Source organism: Squalius cephalus, assembly GCF_949319135.1.
Source record: "Squalius cephalus genome assembly, chromosome: 25".
Taxonomy (NCBI): Eukaryota; Metazoa; Chordata; class Actinopteri; order Cypriniformes; family Leuciscidae; genus Squalius; species Squalius cephalus.
This window is the reverse complement of record NC_137146.1, coordinates 16,153,535-16,173,034: the sequence shown is the minus strand read 5'-3', so window position 1 is coordinate 16,173,034 and position 19,500 is coordinate 16,153,535. Positions and strand designations below refer to the sequence as shown.

Here is a 19,500-nt window from a genome sequence, read left to right as displayed (position 1 = left end):
GCCGCTGGTCCTGCCCAGCTCAGAGCCTTCTCCGCCGCTGGTCCTGCCCAGCTCAGAGCCTTCTCCGCCGCTGGTCCTGCCCAGCTCAGAGCCTTCTCCGCCGCTGGTCCTGCCCAGCTCAGAGCCTTCTCCGCCGGATCTGCTCAGCACCGAGCCCTCGTCGCTGGATCTGCCCAGCACCGAGCCCTCGTCGCTGGATCTGCCCAGCACCGAGCCCTCGTCGCTGGATCTGCCCAGCACCGAGCCCTCGTCGCTGGATCTGCCCAGCACCGAGCCCTCGTCGCTGGATCTGCCCAGCACCGAGCCCTCGTCGCTGGATCTGCCCAGCACCGAGCCCTCGTCGCTGGATCTGCCCAGCACCGAGCCCTCGTCGCTGGATCTGCCCAGCACCGAGCCCTCGTCGCTGGATCTGCCCAGCACCGAGCCCTCGTCGCTGGATCTGCCCAGCACCGAGCCCTCGTCGCTGGATCTGCCCAGCACCGAGCCCTCGTCGCTGGATCTGCCCAGCACCGAGCCCTCGTCGCTGGATCTGCCCAGCACCGAGCCCTCGTCGCTGGATCTGCCCAGCACCGAGCCCTCGTCGCTGGATCTGCCCAGCACCGAGCCCTCGTCGCTGGATCTGCCCAGCACCGAGCCCTCGTCGCTGGATCTGCCCAGCACCGAGCCCTCGTCGCTGGATCTGCCCAGCACCGAGCCCTCGTCGCTGGATCTGCCCAGCACCGAGCCCTCGTCGCTGGATCTGCCCAGCACCGAGCCCTCGTCGCTGGATCTGCCCAGCACCGAGCCCTCGTCGCTGGATCTGCCCAGCACCGAGCCCTCGTCGCTGGATCTGCCCAGCACCGAGCCCTCGTCGCTGGATCTGCCCAGCACCGAGCCCTCGTCGCTGGATCTGCCCAGCACCGAGCCCTCGTCGCTGGATCTGCCCAGCACCGAGCCCTCGTCGCTGGATCTGCCCAGCACCGAGCCCTCGTCGCTGGATCTGCCCAGCACCGAGCCCTCGTCGCTGGATCTGCCCAGCACCGAGCCCTCGTCGCTGGATTTGCCCAGCACCGAGCCCTCGTCGCTGGATCTGCCCAGCACCGAGCCCTCTCTGGTACCCGGGACTTTTCCCAAGTATTTTTGGGGGGGGGGCCATAGGGCTCCGTCCTGGCCACCTGAGGGGTCCTCACCACCGTGGCCGCCCGAAGGGTCTTCACCGCCGTGGCCGCCCGAAGGGTCTTCTCCGCCGTGGCCGCCCGAAGGGTCTTCTCCGCCGTGGCCGCCCGAAGGGTCTTCACCGCCGTGGCCGCCCGAAGGGTCCTCTCCGCCGTGGCCGCCCGAGGGGTCCTCTCCGCCGTGGCCGCCCGAGGGGTCCTCTCCGCCGTGGCCGCCCGAGGGGTCCTCTCCGCCGTGGCCGCCCGAGGGGTCCTCTCCGCCGTGGCCGCCCGAGGGGTCCTCTCCGCCGTGGCCGCCCGAGGGGTCCTCTCCGCCGTGGCCGCCCGAGGGGTCCTCTCCGCCGTGGCCGCCCGAGGGGTCCTCTCCGCCGTGGCCGCCCGAGGGGTCCTCTCCGCCGTGGCCGCCCGAGGGGTCCTCTCCGCCGTGGCCGCCCGAGGGGTCCTCTCCGCCGTGGCCGCCCGAGGGGTCCTCTCCGCCGTGGCCGCCCGAGGGGTCCTCTCCGCCGTGGCCGCCCGAGGGGTCCTCACCGCCGTGGCCGCCCGAGGGGTCGTCTCCGCCGTGGCCGCCCGAAGGGTCCGCACCGCCATGGCCACCCAAGGGGTCTTCTCCGCCATGGCCGCCCAAGGGGTCGTCTCCGCCATGGCCGCCCGAAGGGTCCGCACCGCCATGGCCACCCAAGGGGTCTTCTCCGCCATGGCCACCCAAGGGGTCTTCTCCGCCATGGCCGCCCGAAAGGCTGTCTTCGCCCTGGTCACCTGATCTGCCAGCTCCGCCCTGGAGGCTCCCTGTCCTGCCAAGCCACGCCCTTGTCAGCCTCCAGGGCGCCCACCCTCCCACCCTATTTGTTGGTCTGTCTACGGCGCGAGGACGCGCCTACCGGGAGGGGGGAATTATGTCACAGTTCTGTTCTGTTTGAGTGTTTTTGTCACTGATCACATGTCTGTCTTTGTTCTATTTCCCGCCATTTCTTGATTTCCATGGTAACTGTCATTTAGTTAATTTGTCACACCTGTTTCCTCGTTAGTCTTGTCAGCTGTCTTGTTTCCCTGATCTGTTCTCCCCTGTATTTAAGCCCTGAGTGTTTCAGTCTTCACTTGTCGGTCAATGTTGAATGTTAGGTTTTCATTGTTCTGAGCACACGCTCCCTTTTGTTTGTATTTGTTTAATATTGAGAATTAAAACCTTGGAATTCATAATCTTCGTGTTCGTCTCCTACTTCATCCACCCAAGAAGCCTGACAGGTCTACAGATGAGAAATAGCCTTTTTGCTAATTCTGGCACATTTACAGCCATGTTTATTGTTGCGCACTGCCCCTGTAAACAAACTATTTAATTATATTTTAGCATAAAGCATAACATCACTAGTCAGGTAATGAACAAACTAGCTAACATTTATATTTACGACTGAAATGTTGCACGTATATTTAACACGTAAAGTATTTATAATGTATTTCATGTGAGCTTAAATGTTCAATTCTCTATACCTATATCAGCTTTATTTTAACTAACTTCACAACTTTTACTTGCACTGACATAGCAAGATTTTTTCTTTAGTTGTCCTCTTTCATTGAGAGCTCTTCCTCTTGCTTTGTAAATTTGCTTAAATTTTTCAATCTCATATTCTGCAGAAGTGAATCACGCTACTTTTCTCATGAAAAGTGAATTGCAGTTTCATTGTTGCTAAAAAAACCACATCATCCAGCCTTCATCTTTTAAAGGTCCCATTGCATGAAAATTTCACTTTATGATGTTTTTTAACCTTAATATGAGTTTCCCTAGCCTGCCTATGGTCCCCCAGTGGCTAGACGTTTTGATGGGTGTAAACCAAGCCCTGGGTATTTTTGAGAAAATGAAAGCTCAGACGGGCGAATCTAGAAATCTTCCCCTTATGTCGTCATAAGGGGAAAGGTTACCTCCCCTTTCTCTTCTTTGCCCGCAAAAAGAATTTTGCCCGCCCATGAGAAAAAGTTTTTTCCTCGAGAGACATCATGGCTTGCAAACGAGCGAAGCATGGCAGTTGCTCAGTGTTTGGATGTACAAATGAACACAAAAGTATTTTTTAGTTCCTTCATCCGAGCCTCTGAAGAACCAGTGGGTAATGTAAATGTCTGATGTGTAATTGTTCAAGTTCAGACAGATAATCTTTCTCTCAAAGTCGTTCAATACTGTTTATGCATCAGTAAATCAAGCCAGTGACTAAAATATCAACTTCACATTTCTCTTAGTAGGATGAAAATAATCTTACTTAAACTGTGATTAATATATATACAGAAAGCGATAAAAGAACAATCCATTTCCAATCGCCCAAGCTGTCAATCACACAGCGCGAGTTTATCTGGACACTTACCAAAACTCGTTATGAAATCAATGACGCTGTTATGCTGCACAACGAAGCTCTTACTGTACTTACCTCATGTTTGCATTGGTGAAATCATTAGTCAGAATGCAGAAACTGAGTTGCAATGATAAGATCTTCATTCACGAGATCAGCAGGCTGTCATCTGCCCAATGCTCATCACTGCAACCTTTTATGTGATGGGAATAGATCTAAATACTTAAAAAAATCTTCTCACGATTCGTTAATCCCGAAAGGTGTAATAGTAAAAACGTATAATAGCTGTAATAGTAAAAGTTTTCGAGAGAGTTCCATATGTAATGCTAAATATTTCATATGCAAGCATGTCAGCCAATCACAGCAGTGGGCGTTTACACAGTCTCACAGCAGACACGCCCCTTCAAACAGAGTGTTCAAATTAGAGGCTAAAATCAGGCTAGGAGATATGCCTTTTATTTCTAAATTATAACAACTTTTGATCTAAAAAACATACTAACATTATAAGGGCACCCCAGGAAACATTATAAAATAATAAAATAATCCATGCAATGGGACCTTTAAGTAGGCTTACAACATATTGTTTGTTTGTTTTGTGCTGCAGAAGCACCCAGCTCCAGAAGACTGGCTGTATAAAGAGACTCGGGGTCTATTTTTGGAGCCCGAGGTCGTGGACAGCCCATCTGTCGATCTGAAGTGGAACGAACCTGACGAGGTGAAACTAATTCAGTTGAGAAACAGTTCAGGTACAAACCAACTTAAATCTCTACAAATACTACTTTCTGCCAAAAGGGTTCTGAACTGCAGCGACTCCTAAAACATGCCAGTCTCAAACCTAACATCACAAAAGTCAGTTTAAAATAAAATTATTTAAAGGTGCTCTAAGCAATGTCGGGAGACATAACTTCTTGTTGACGTTTGAATTGTTGTCAAACAAAACGGAGGCTAGCTAGACCCTCCCTCCTCCTCATCCCGTCTCCTCCCTCCTCCCCTCCCTTCCGGCATAAAGGAAAGTCAAAGTAGTCACTACAAACAAAGTTGAGTTTTACTGATACTTCATTCAATGTGTAATGTCGCCAAAGTTAGATAAATGCTTTTATATATTGCAGAACAGAATGCAGAAAAAGAGAAACATTATCTTAAAATCGTTTCGAGGTTATAACTATAGCTCCCATACAAGGACGCAATAATAGCAAGATAACGTTAGCTTTGTGTTTCCCAGTGAGCATAAACAACGGCGGCGTCGTAAACAAATTTAGTCAAAGTTGTCAATAGCCTATAAATGAACATTCAAATTCATAACAAACAGTGGGTGAAAACAATCATTCACACAAATTGTCGCCCTACTGTGAATTTGCTTGATCATTTACAATAGAGATTGATCGCTGCTAGAAACATATATGTTGTATTCACCAAAGTTAACACTGACTGCATAGTTCTAGCTATACATCCTTGTGTTGGTTTGGCGAACATGATCGTCAATTTAGAAAGAAAAATGGATTTACCCATCCGTTCAGCAAAAACAGAGCAACCTGAATGTCGGATTGGAATCCCTTCTGCCGGCGGAGTTCTCGCCACCTTTCGAAGGTTTTCCCGATGTAAATTCGGTACTTCACGCGTTCCTTATCCTTGTCCCTCTTCATTGCAATTTGTTCATCGGAACGTCGTCTCTTTGGTCGTGTGTCGGCCATAATTCAAACTTCCCTCTTCATGCTTCTCTCTCCTCCACACCCCCTTCATGTGCACACGCACTAACCCCCCAAACCCCACCCTCAAATACTTCTTGCCAGTTATTGGCTGGAACACTGTTTGTTATGTTTCGTGGTGTGGGTGAGCCCAGTTTGTTTTTGTTGCCGTTTGTGGAGCCTGGGCTCTGTCTACAGAGACCGTGTTTTTTTACAGTGTGTTCAGGGGACAGGCAGCTAGCGGATAGTGAGGAGATGTTTGCTGTATGTGACAAAAAATGTTTTGGCCTAAAAAACTTCTCTAAAAATGTTTCGGCCTAAAAAAGGTGCTCTAAGCGTGTGACATCGCTTAGAGCACCTTTAAATTACAAATACTAGTTACACTTTTTTTGGTAACACTTTATTTTACAGTGTCCTTGTTACACACTACATGTATCTAGTATAGTAATTACTATAAATTGTACATAATTACATGCAACTAACCCAAAAGTACACCCTAATCCAAACCCTATAGTAAGTACATGTAGTTCATTAGTATTACTCAGTAGTGATGGGGACGAGACCGCCTATGCCGAGTCCGAGTCAAAACCGAGTCTTTGAAGGGTCGAGACCGAGTCGAGACCGAGTCCGTTGGTTTTCAAATACAGTCGAGTCTGAGTCAAGACCGAGTCTTTGAGGAAGCAAGTCCAAGTCGAGACCGAGTCTTTAGGAGTCAAGACCAAGACCATAAAAGCATGTCAGTTTTCATATCCATGATTTAATATCACCCCAGTTAATAATCAACAGTTAGGCCTACAGACTAAGCTAGATTGGGAATTGTTTAGGGGAGCAGTCTTAACGCCTTAATATGGACTAATTTTCTAGTGGTATGTATTCTAGTGGACTAGTGATGGGGACAAGACCGCCTATGCCGAGTCCGAGTCAAGACCGAGTCTTTGAAGGGTCGAGTCCGAGTCAAGACCGAGTCTTTAAAGGAACAAGTCGGAGACGAGTCTGAGAAAGCAGAAATCGGTCTCGAGATCGGACTCGAGTACTACATCACTATTACTCAGTACTTAAATGTATAATTACACTGTAACACGGACACCTTAAAATAGGTGTCTTTTAAGGTGTCATTGTTACAGTGTAATTACACTCAGTACTGTGTAATGTTAGTTAGCATGTACTTCCTATAGGGCTTGATTTAGAGTTTACTGTCATATAACAAGGTCACTGTAAAGTGTTAATTTCATGTGTGTAAATAAACAGCTATTACTTTATTCATAATTTATCTAAATGACTACAAACCATTGCAAAATCAGCTTGTGATGCCACATTAATGGCTTTGGATATGAAATGGCTTGTACACAAAGGTTGTTATTAGGGCTGCAACTAACGATTATTTTGATAATCGATTAATCTGTCAAATGTTTTGATTAGCAGCCAAAGCCGTTTCAAACAACTGGTATTCATCCATAGCCATCTTGCAATGTTTACTAATGACTTCGACTTCACAGCGCTGTCGTCATCTGTTAGGCTCGCTACTGGCCCGCCTATATCAGATAACCCGATGTGATTGGTGCAGCTCAGATCGAGGGGAATATTTAATGAGCATCATTACTCGACACCAGAGTAACTCGCTGAGCAAATTCAACTTGTGCTCTCGCGAGAACTCTGGATTACCAGGGTACAGAAAATCCAGGATTCATATTTAAATAGTCTTTTTGTGGTCAGTTAGTCTGGAACTCTGCGCTTAGATAAACACGGAAACGACTGAAAGCAGCCGCCTGTCAGCGGGTACCGAATATATCCGGTCCTCTGTACTCTGTAAAGCTGCTTTCAAACAATCTGTATTGTAAAAAGCGCTATATAAATTAAGGTGACTTAACTTGACTATCGGTACTACAGAAATGCTGGTATCATCATATTTTCAAAATTTCAGTTCCGACTTGGTACCGAAGTACCAGTACTTTTGACAACCCTACTATAAATTATACATTATAAAATAATTATATTACATTAATGGGCTATACCAACAATAGTGCCTTTACTGTTAATGCTCTCATAAATATGATTACTTGTTAAAGGTGCTCTAGGTAACTTTTTAACCTTAACTGAACAGCTTCGGAGTCAGTGGAATGGTTATATTACTTATTTCGGGTTGAATGGTGGTGGTTTCGCACCCCCCTGGTGCCCGAGAGCGGAAAAAACTCACTTGCAACTTTGGGACGCGGGTCGGTGTCAGGAAGTATCGCGTGATATCAGGTCTCGCGATGTAACGAATTGCTTGACGGCACTGCACACGTACACGCCCCTATTCAAGCACCGGCGGGCTAGCTATAAGCAAAGGGCAACGATAGATTGAGTTATGGCTGAGGCTGAGCCTGTAAAAAAGAAGCAGAAAGCTAGGAAATCTTTGTCGGAGGACCAACGAAAGAGGAAACGGGAGACTGACCGAGCAAGAAGTCAGACTCGAGTAAATATATCGGACCGGCTTTTTCAGAATGGTGAGAACTGAGAGAAACAGAAGCCTGCAAAACGGATGCTGATCCTGCTGTTGCACTTGTAAGTTAAGTATCTTTGGAATAAACTGTGTTTAATATTTAAATTTCAAGTAATTGTGACCTCAGGATGTTTGCTATTGTCTGTAAAGGTTTTTATTATGATCGCTGTCTGTTAGGGGCTTACTAGTACGCTAGATACTATAACTTTGATGTTAGCATTGTCATAGCAAACACGTTTGATTTCTGTAGTTGTTTGGCCGTTCCTCTGTCGGTTTTATTTGTGCAACTTACACTTTTATTTTATGTCACTAAGTCAACGCGTCTGATCGTAGGCAATATCAGACGCGCAAAATGTTGCACATATCATGATCGAGCTAGAAAAAACGTTCTGATGTTTTCTTAGACAAGCAAAGGTAAACCATCATTCTACCAGATGAACTTATAGACCTTGCTAATATAACTTTAGACAAATATTAGCCTCCGATATATATATTTTGTTTATGCTCATGCCCATTCTCCCAAAAACAAACAAACAAACAAACACGAAAGCAGTAGTTCGCCTCGTTCATATCGTTCGTTCCCGGTAAAAATACTAGTATGCATGACAACACAATAAATAAAAAAATCGCCATCAGTTGGAAAGAAAGTATTGCTTTACTTGCCTCGGTAGACATAACTGGTTTTGAAATAGCCAGTTCCTCTGCTCAGCTGGGTTGACAGCTGATCAGCTGGGTTGCTCGTGGCGAGGGGGGAGGGACAACAGTTCGTTTTTACGACAGAGTGTTTGAAAGCATTATACTACCAGACACTAGGGGGAGCTCGTAGAGAAAAAACACTCAGACTTGCATAGTGTCCCTTTAAATGTAGAATTTTAAACCTACACTTAATTCCTAACAAAACCTATTTTAGCAAAATGTGTATTGTAGACAGAAATATTGCACTCCTATTCTACTGCGCTCTGTCTGTTTGATGTTCTTCCTCCACCAGCGCTTGTTCATTGAACACTGAAGTTTAACAAGACTCACTTGTCAGAATATGCAAACCCTCACACTGAGGCCTGTTGTGCTGTGTGATGAAACAAAGATGAAACTGTTCTTTTGTGTGTTGTTAGTGAGGATCGTATCCGCAACGGCTGTAAGAAGATCATGAAGAGTAGACAAGTGAGCACCCAGGGCCGGCTGGACACGTTCTTTACTGTAACCGGATCAATCTCTTCTAAGCGTAAGGTAGGATGTAATGACTGGAACTAACTTGTAATAGCGATGTTGAGATAATTAAATACTCTGAAAAATGGTAATACTTTCATGATTGAGTTTATGGTAATTGTGTGGATTTCTTCATGATTCTTTTTTTTTTAATTGCTTCATTGCAAAGTGCTTTGTAAAATATTATGTTTTTATTACTTAGGAGCCTGAAATAAAAGGATCTGCCAAGAAGAAGCAGAAAACAAGCGCTACACCGGGCAAATTTAAGAAGGGTAAATGAAAGCGATTTCAGCCAGAGGAGTTCAGAGCTCGTCATGCCCTTAACAGTTATTTCATTTCATATTGACGAGCAAAACATGAGAACATTATAAGTATTTTAATAATCTTGGGGGAAATAAGTTTTAAATGCCCTGTTTTTCTGGACTGTCTTGAATAAAGATAACTATTTAAAACTATATTATGTTTTGTGTGGTTTGTTTTGATGAAATTCTGTCTGGTTTTAAGATATTTAAACAACAGGCTGATTACATGAATATGTTTGTTCCCATCCCTACTGTAGGTTAAACCTTTAAACTTTTGGTTCCTATCCAGATCTCTAACCTATGGAAGCTTGTTTCCGCCATTGAATTAAAAACAAGTAATAAAAACTCAGTGAGTGTTTTAGCGCAATTTTCTGACGTCATGGGATCACAACACTAAGAGATAGTAAATCTTTTTATGTTTTTTTTTTTTTTTTTTTTTTTTTGTGTGCGTTCCCGAGATTAGACCTTCCTTAACATAATGCCGAAAACCCGAAGTCTCTAGGTGGTCTGGTTGAGGAGGAGATAGAAGTGCAAGATTGGTGCGCACAGACAGAACAGAAATCATGAGTTAACAATCGCAATTTTGTCCGTAGGAAAATTGCGCTAAAAATTGTAATTGTGACTTTTTATCTCACAATTCTGAATTTTAATTAATAGCACCCCTGGTAAATATGATCAAAAATAGCTGTAAAAAATAAATCTGCATTGTTTATCCTTTTGATCTTTCATTCAATAAATTCGCAGGAATATAACCTTTCATTGAAGTAAAAGAATTGAAAGTGGGGGGTAAATCACATTATAAAATAAATGCTTTTCTCCAAAACGCTGCCCATAATTGTTGGCTCCCTGTTATTAAATACTTTTTGCAACCTACTTTTGCCAAGATAACAGATCTGAGTTTTCTTGATGCCTGATGAGTTTGGAGAATAACTAACAAGAGATCAGAGACCATTCCTCCATACAGAATCTCTCCAGATCCTTCAGACTCCCAGCTCCATGTTGGTGCTGCTTCTGTTCAGTTCACCACACTAATTTTCTATAGGGTTCAGTTTAGGGGACTGGGACAGTTGGATGACTGGGACAGTCATGGCAGAAGCTTAATTTTGTGCTCAGTTATAACCACTGTCCACTTTAGTGGCATGCAGCTATATATATCTGAATAATAGGAGGGGCCCACCAACTAAGAACTTAATGCTGCAAAAAAATATATATCTTAATATGTTTCCCAGTGTGTAGCCACAAACAATAAAGACAGGAATTAACTTTTTATACCTTTATATCAATTTAGGAAACAGAAGAAATAAACAGAACAATGCATTTATATGAAAATGAATTGAAATTAAACCAGTTCAACAAATGAAAGCAGTATCCGCACAGATGGTCTGTAAAGAAAGACTTAATCAATATAAAAAGTCAATAAATAAATAAAACTATCTAATCAGTTCAATCTTGTAGTTGAGTGATTCTTTGAGTAATTATGGAATCACTACAAAGAAAGTTGAAATAGTCCATCTGTGATCCTTGGAGAGTCTTTGGCCACTCAAACGTTCCTCCTCGCCGTGCATTAAGACAATATAGACACACGTCCTCTTCCTGGCAGATTCGTAACATCTTTAGTTGATTGGAACTTCTTAATTATTGCCCTGATGGTCAAAATGGGGATTTTCAATTCTTTAGCTATTTTCTTACAGCCACTTTCTATTTTGTGATGCTCAACAATCTTTTTCTGCACATCAGAACTATATGCTTTGGTTTTACTCATTGTGATGGATGATTAAGGGAATTTGGCCTTTGTGTATTCGTCATATTTAAACTCCTGTGAAACAAGAAGTCATAGCTAGACAATTTCATGTTCCTAGTCACCCTGGTGTGCTAAATAAAGGTAAATACTTCAGAGATATTTTACTCGTAAAAAATTCTAGGGGTGCCAATAATTGTGGCCGACGTGTTTTGGAGAAAAACATTTATTACATAATGTGATTTCCCCCCACTTTCAATTATTTTACTTCAATGAAAGGTTAGATTTTTGCAAATTTTTTGAATGAAAGATCAAAAGGATAAAAATTGCAGATTTATTTTTTATCATATTTACCAGGGGTGCCATTAATTCTGACCACCACTATATATCTCGTTATTCTTTTTTCTCAGAATTACATATGAAGTCACAATTGCGTGGTATAAAGTCAGAATTGCGAGAAAGGTTTATATCTTCATAGTTTACATCTTTATTTCAAACTTCCACACTAACCACTATGATACACTATTATTTCAGAACAGTAATCATTAACTCTGTACTGAAGCTTCTCTGTTCTTTGCTGATGGGTTGATAAACATGTTTGCATGAGGAAGTACAACAGACTGTTGTTTAATCCAGACAAAAAAAAAAACTGTTATATGATATTCTAATGAAAAAGTACAGAAAGTATTTAAATGTAAAAGGTCATTTGATAGTCTATTTGCATGTTTTACAGACTTGGACATTCTGTTTATTTTATTCTGGTAATATTAAATGCTTCACCTGTTGAAAGTACACACTGGGGACTCCTAGAAATAGTTAACCTCTGGATCTTTACTCTTGTCTGAAAACTAGTAGTCATATCACAGAAATCCTGTGAGGAAATCGTGCTGGACTTCTGTTTTACTCTGAATGAATGACGGACTGTACTGCTGGAGGTGAGGCTTCTCTATCATTTTGTTGTCTCTCTTTAAGCACATTTCTGACTATCCAATTAAAAATTATTCACATTAAAATATAATTTAGAAAATATAACTTTTTAAGAGTCAAAAGAAAAAGTGATCTCTGTGTGAAGCATTTTTGTAGATTGGAAACTCATGTTTCGTGTTTGTACCTACAGCACTTGAGATGTCTGTCTTTCCTTTCATGGTTTTTCTGTTCTTCACCAATGAACTTGTATTGGTATCTTCAGGTGAGACGGCTATTGCTGTACAACTAAAATGAAAATAATCAAAAACAATTTGTATTACAGTAATTATGTGAAACAATATTTTAAAGTGTCTTTGTATGTTACTTTCTTTTCAGAAATTGTGTTTTTTGTAAGAAAATTAATTTAGCTATAATTTGTACCCTGAATTACACTCATTTTGCAAAACAAGATATTTTAAGGTGTTTGTATGTTTATATTGCTGTTCTGTTTTCAGAAACTGCAGAATTGCCAAGCAGAATAACAGCACTGAGCGGCTCTTGTGTGCAGATACCTTGTACATTTGAAGTGCCAGAGGACGTACTGAAGAATGCAGAAAGAATATTTGGCTTCTGGATAAAGAATTATCCTTTTCCCCAACCATGGGTAGTTTATAATGGAAGTACAAACATCAGCAAAGGATTCAGTCGTATAGAGATAACTGGAAATCTTAGTCAGCGTGAATGTACCACAGTTTTTTATGATGTCATGAACAATCATTCAGACAATTACTACTTCAGGGTGGAAATAAAGTCACCGGATTGGAAATACACATATATGAATCCCATCAAGATTTCTGTCTCAGGTAAGTGGGGCTTCACTATAAACTATATTAATCTGTTGTGACATTTTAAAATTACTTCCTGATTATGATTCATGATTGTGAAGGCCCTGAGTGTTTAATTATTTCAATATATAACAAATATTTCGAGCATCCAAGACCAAATCCTATCTGTTCGAATTAAATCTTCAAATCCGCAACAAAATCCCATAAAAGTTGTTTCTTATGCTCAAATAGCATTAAAAAGAGCATTAAAAACATTATTTTTAAGGCTAGACCAGCCGCAGCACATGTGCAGTTCTAAGCGAGTCTCAGGTTTCTAGTGACGCAATGACTTTACCGATCAGCGATTGGCTATTTTATTTAGAAGGTGGGAGGCTATTCCGCCCAGGGCCGGCCCGTCTTTTACTGTCTATGGTCCCACGGCATAGGCAGCGCTACTCAACCATAGCGGCGCCAAAATGAGTGAACGAGTGTTTTTATATACTGTATATATATATATATAGAGAGAGAGAGAGATTTTTTTTTTTTTTTTACTAACACTTTTAAAACCATTAAAACCAATAATAATAATAATAATTTATCAATGCTTTATTTGTATAGGCTATAACCTAACCTTTTACAGTTTTGGATAAAATAGGCCTAATTTTTTTGCATAATTTTTGCTTAAAAATAAAGCATTCATAAATTATTTTATGATAAACATATTACTGTCTTAAGTGAACTCATTTATAGATATAAACTCAATTATTATTGTTGTATTGTATTATTGAGTTATTTGAGTGTGTGAATAAAGACTGTTTGAATTTATCATCTTCGTCATGCCTACTAACCAGCACCTCCCAACCCATGACACAATGACTGCTATCTTGTTCTATTCCTGACTCTGTTTTGATGTAAAGCACACAAATTTGAGGAAACGATTCCATCAACTCCTATGGTGAGAGTCAGAGTCGACACCAAAAATACTGGAATCAAGTACCGCTATGAGCAAGATGGCGGAATAAGTCCTGCATTCGAAATTAAAGAGCCAATCGGCAGTTGGTGAAGTCATCGCGTCATTACAGCTGTCGTTAGAAGCTGTGTTTGCCAAAGAAATTCTCAGGACTGCACATGCGCATTGGCTGGTCTCTTTTTTAACACTGAGCATATAAAACTACATTTATGGGATGGTTGCTGGTGGTCTGATAATAACATATTAAAGGTGCATTGCGCAAGTCTCTGAGTTTTTGCAGAACTATGCCCCCTTCTGGCGACACGCGAAACTGCAACCAGAGTTGTGCACGCGGTTACGTGGAGTTTGCGTTGGGATTTGGGATGAACTAGAAGCCGGTCTCTTTGAATCCATCTTCTACTTTTGCAAAAGTCGCTTGAGTTGTCTTCGCTGATGCGGATAATGGCGGCGAATACACAAACCTGCCAGACATAGCCAGGTAAGCGTGAACGCGCATGACGTCACGCCCAGTCGATTCCGTCCCGAATCCCTCTTATTTATTTTACTGTACAGGATTATAGAGGCAATCGCAGTGATCATAGAAGGGCTCATTCAGCCCATCAGGCAATTGTTTAAGCATGTATGGCTTAGAAAAACGGGTATTTTTAACATGAAAAGTTGCTTAATGCACCTTTAAATAACATTGTTAAACACATTTGTCGTTGCAGTATGGCCGCAGAGTGAATGGACTTTCCATGAAAATATACTCATCCAAAATGATAGATAAACTCATGACGATTTGCAATTCCAATATTAAACTCATAAAATGTAAACATTCAAAACTTTTTGTTCACAGTTGTACATCTGTGAATTGTGTTTTGAATTTGTGAAATGTATTATATAAATTATTTAAAAATGTAAAATATAATATTTTTGTGCATGTGAATTAGGTTTGTATTTTGCCTGTGCATCACATCTTTTTTTTTAAATATGGTCTTAAGGGTTATTTAAAAAACTGATTATATCCTCTATATGTTTATTGTGTTTTTGTAGCATGTTGTTGTTTTTTTCCTTAAATTTAACAGCAATTTATACCGTGTTCACTTTTCCCTGTAGATTCACCACAACCTCTCATCTTTAAACCCACTGATCTGAAAGCAGTGATGGAGAACACAACAGTCAGTCTGAGCTGCTCTGCTGAAGCCCCCTGCCCCAAACAACCTCCTACAATATCCTGGTCCAACATCCCTGAATCTGCTCACATTACAACACAGTTACAGGAGAAACCTGATAAAACCCAGTCAGTGTTTTCACACATGACCTTCAAAGCTTCATACATGGACCACAGAAAGAACATCTCCTGCACTGCTACATATCCAAGAAAAACATCTAAAAACTCAACTGTGGAGACCACCGTGATGCTACAAGTCCTGTGTAAGTGATTTAGAGTAGTTCTGCTCTTTCATTATTATTATGTTCAGATGTGTACTATTATTACATTTAGTTTACCTAAAGAAGTTTCTGTTTTGCCCTCAAGTTCCTCCAAAAGAAACTAACATCACCATCAATCAATCTACTTCAGTCTCTGTTGGCACTAATGTGACTTTGACCTGCAAGAGCAAAGCCAATCCATCAAATAACATGACCTTCTCCTGGCACAAACATGGACAGGACAATCAGCTGGATTTAGGAGAACAACTGATCTTTACTGTAAATAGGAGCAGTGGAGGCTGGTACTTTTGCAAAGCAAAGAATGAACATGGTATTCAGATGTCAAAAGAGATCCAGCTGATTATGGAAGGTGAGTTTATTTCTATGTACAGATACTAAACATTATCTGATGATCATCATAGGTAGCTCCAGATTTATGATTGAATTTTATTTTTAAATGATCTGCACAGCCTATTGACCGACTAATTTTGCTTTATTTTTTCAATCAGGCTCGGTCTCTTCATTAGATCAGTCTTTGATCATTGGCTGTGTAGTGGGAGTTTCAGCAATTCTGTTGACATTTTTTCTGATAACACTTTTCCTAAGGTAAGACGGTGAATTGTATGGAATAGAGCAACCAGACTTAAGAATAAATGAATTCAGACCTGTCATTTCTCTTTGAAACATATAATCTGGTGTTCACAATATGGTGGTACATTGTGTATTTTATGAATTTCTTCATTTCCTATTAATACAGAGTTCAAAGAGTAAAGGCATCCACTATTATGGAAACTGACGTCTCAGATCAGGTATGTTTTACACTCTTTTAGCAGATCACGTTATTTCAAATAGGAAGTGCCATAATAAGCAGATATCAATACCATGCGTTTACAATAATGGTTTATTATGTACAGAAACCAAAAACCGAGGACAGTGGATCCACATAAACAGTCATTTATTATGTTTGCTCTTTCAGGGTCAGGAAAAACAAATGCAGACCATTTATGCTAATGGTGGTTTTGTGTCGGGCGAAGAGCTAGAGATGCCAAAGGATGAGAATGACATAGTCCACTATGGAGAGATTGACTTCTCCACTCCCCAAACCAAAATCACCACAGTACAGGGCTCAGGACAGGAGACGGTATATGCCGAGGTCAGAGGCCCAGGGAAGGAGATGAACCAGGATTAGTTTACATTAGAATAAATGGCTTGAGTCAACTGTGTTATGTAGTAAGCTTTATTGGCTTGGCTAAATGGAAACATTTAACAATTTTATTTTTTAATTTATATATATTACTGTACATCACATTCATTGTTTTTTTCTCTTAGTGATTCCAATGTCTTCAGTCAGGTGTTTAAAAGCCACATCATACGTTTTCTTTAATTATAAACTAGAGTTGTTTGTTTTTTCCTGTTACTTCTCAGTTCCAGTTTTTCTTCATTCATTCCTCCCTAAATATATCTAATTATCATCCTAAACCTATGTCAGTACATGCTTATGTTTTAGTCAGATGAGCAAATAATAAACTGTTTTTTGGTAAAAGGGTGACAGAGCAAATGTATTTATAGGATTTTATTATTTAGAGCATTACACATAGTTATTAATTATAAAAACTTTTAAAATTAATTTCCAATGTTGTTTTCAGGTACATTTTGTGTATATTTGATCATTACAACTATAATTTACTTAAATGAAAGCGATTTCAGTCAGATTAGTTCAGAGATGATCTTAAACACCCTTTACAGTCAGGTTATTTAATATTGAGAAACAACAACAACAACAACAACAAAACATTTATAAAAATTAAAAAAACATTATAGCCATGGAAATTTTTAAGAACTTCCTGTGAAGTTTTAAATGCTCAAAAGGTTTTTGAATAAAGACAATTATTAAATAAATAATGGTAATAGAGTGTGTTTTATTTGGTTTGTTTTGTGGAAGTGAACAGTCTTTATATTAATGCTTCTGTGTTTTATATGTAACACCGAACAATGAACTGAATGAATACAGGACTTAAAGACAGGAATACAGGAGCTAATGAGTTGAGTGAAGTGAAGTGGGAGAGAGAAGGGGGGTGGGGGGGGGGGGGAGGTCCACGAACCGGAACTCAAACTCGGGTCACTCAAGCTGCCCACAAGGCTTTCGGCCTAGACGACATTATTTTCAACTTCAATGCAATGTTTTATTTCACAATGTATTCATTCAATGTATTTTGCCTGTACATAAATGAATTAAAATATGTATTGCATTTATGAAGAAAAGACTCAGCACCCAAAGCTCTATCGCCTGTTGCCTCCTCTATTGTGTACAGTGTCTTTGGGTGGATTGTTGTTGAGGCGGATCGCCAGCAACAGCCATTTTAGGATTGTTTGTGATTTGATCTTAGTGACTTAGGACTTGTAGCCAAAGTGCTGATGTAGAACTACGCATTACGTCCTGCATGTTACCTTTTAATGTCGGACCATTATTCTCACATGTTACCAAGATCTGTTTCGTAATATCAACTAACTAATTAGTCATTTAGATGGTGTTTTGGAAATGACCTTATAACAGAGACAGTATGAATCTGCTTTTGAGGTAAAGTGTCTTGCTGAAGGGCATAAAGCTGACAGTTCATGAATAGTACCTTTGTGGAGATTAACCTTATGGTTATGAGTCAGATTTGAACTAGAACAAATGATGAGCATAGTGGTTTTTAAAAAAACAAAACAAGTCTCATGAGGAAGTACAACAGTCAACATATATTAAAAATTGTATTGTCACCTGTTATATTAAAATGCTTAATACAGTACAGAAATGATAAAAAATGTAATATTAAATGTAAAGTATAGTATATTTTGGACAATAATGTTGTGTTTGTTTTTTATTTGGTCATGGTAACATCTAACTGTAAAAACAGCGGAGCTTTGTCTAAAAATATTTGCATAGTAATTGTATGTGAAGAGAACATAATTATTCACTTCTGTTTTTCCTTGAATTACAGATTGTACTGCTCTAGGTAAGGATGTTCTATCCATATTTAAGACTATCACATAAAAAAAAATGATTTAAAAAAGGTAGCACTTTATTTCACAGTGTCCTTGTTACATGTGCATTTAGTTATAGTAATTACTATAAATTGTGCATAATTGCATGTAACTATAACCCTAACCCTAAAGTAAGTACATGTGGTTAATTAGTATTACTCAGTACTTAAATGTAAAATTTGTACATGTAACACGGATTACAAAACAATTAATTATTGATACATATTCATGTAAGACAAAATATTAACATGAAAATACGAATCATAATAAAATCCTAATGAGGAGACATACAGAAAATATAATTCTTAAAGATTTGGGAGTGTCTTTAAAAAAAAAAGAGCGAGACTGTAAATTGTCTTCATAGTGTCTTTGTGTGTGTTTGTATCTGCAGAACTCAAGGGCTGCGTCCGAAACCGCATACTTCCCTACTATTTAGTATGGGAAAAAGAGTAGGCGAGCGAAAAAGTATGTACGAATCCAAAAGAGTAGGCGAGAATTACCTGGATGACGTACTAATTATCGCGAGATTCGGACTTAAGTGCGTCCGAATATGCCTACTTTCCTACTATATAGTAGGCGAAAACAGTACGTGAAGGAAGCAGTACGTCCGAAACATCAGTATTCATAAAAGAGTAGGCGAGAAGTTCCCGGATGGCTTACTGCTTTCGGCCAGATTTTCGAGTGCTCGACCGATGGCTACTCTTCTATCCCAGGAGGCCACGCGAGAGGATACGTCATTATAAAACATCGCAGAGATCGGCGACGCGGGTGCTTTCAAATGTGAGTAAACACGGTTTCTTGTGTTAAAATTGCAAGTGTTGCACTACTGTAGAGTAAACTGTTGAATTGTTGAAGGTGTAAAGACGTTACACAGTATAGTAGCCTATAGTTGTGATTTTGCTGTAAAAACACGTTTTATTATGTATAACGTTAGCTAACAGGGGAGCTCCAGTAAGGACACATAAGCTACGTCTCTAAAGTGGATTTACATAAACCATATACATCTTAAAGACGATTATTTTAAATATCTATTTACATCTGACAGGAAAATCTTCAATAAGTATTGCAGAAGAGCACATCACAACATGAAATAGACATCTGAGCGATGAATGTGTGCTATTATGTAGAATAAATCTATAAAGTAATAAACATAAGTTATCTATTTTATTTGTCCATTACTGTTGATAAATTGGGGAACATTCATGTTGGATAAAAAGTTAAAACAACCTCAACATGAAAATGTAGTGTTGAGCTCATCACAGAGGTGATGTGAATCTTGTCTGGATGTTACAGGGACAGATGAACAGATGTGTGTTTATCCGGTGGAGAGTGGCTCATGAAGCTGAATGCTCTCATCAAAGGCTTTGAGTGAGTATATTACAGAAATGAATAACAACAACTATTTCAATATTAAGTTGTAGTTTATTTTAAGTAGTGTAATTTCAAACAGAGCTATTACAGCA

The 19,500-nt window shown here is 40.5% G+C and overlaps 1 protein-coding gene and 1 long non-coding RNA gene across 2 annotated transcripts; both read left to right on the top strand.

The window, feature by feature from the left end:
- Nucleotides 1-4,218: 4,218 nt before the first annotated feature.
- Nucleotides 4,219-9,272, top strand: LOC307153931. The gene is made up of 3 exons (XR_013820229.1): nucleotides 4,219-4,233; nucleotides 8,767-8,881; nucleotides 9,063-9,272. It is a non-coding gene; the product is annotated as an uncharacterized lncRNA (long non-coding RNA).
- A 2,421-nt stretch (nucleotides 9,273-11,693) lies between these two features.
- Nucleotides 11,694-16,902, top strand: LOC307153329 (myelin-associated glycoprotein). Its single transcript, XM_079862708.1, has 8 exons — nucleotides 11,694-11,835; nucleotides 12,018-12,089; nucleotides 12,322-12,669; nucleotides 14,696-15,013; nucleotides 15,117-15,380; nucleotides 15,520-15,616; nucleotides 15,768-15,819; nucleotides 15,987-16,902. Exons 1-8 carry the CDS (start codon nucleotides 11,814-11,816, stop codon nucleotides 16,197-16,199), a joined length of 1,386 nt encoding a protein of 461 aa, XP_079718834.1. The 5' UTR covers nucleotides 11,694-11,813; the 3' UTR covers nucleotides 16,200-16,902.
- The last annotated feature ends 2,598 nt before the right edge of the window (nucleotides 16,903-19,500 follow it).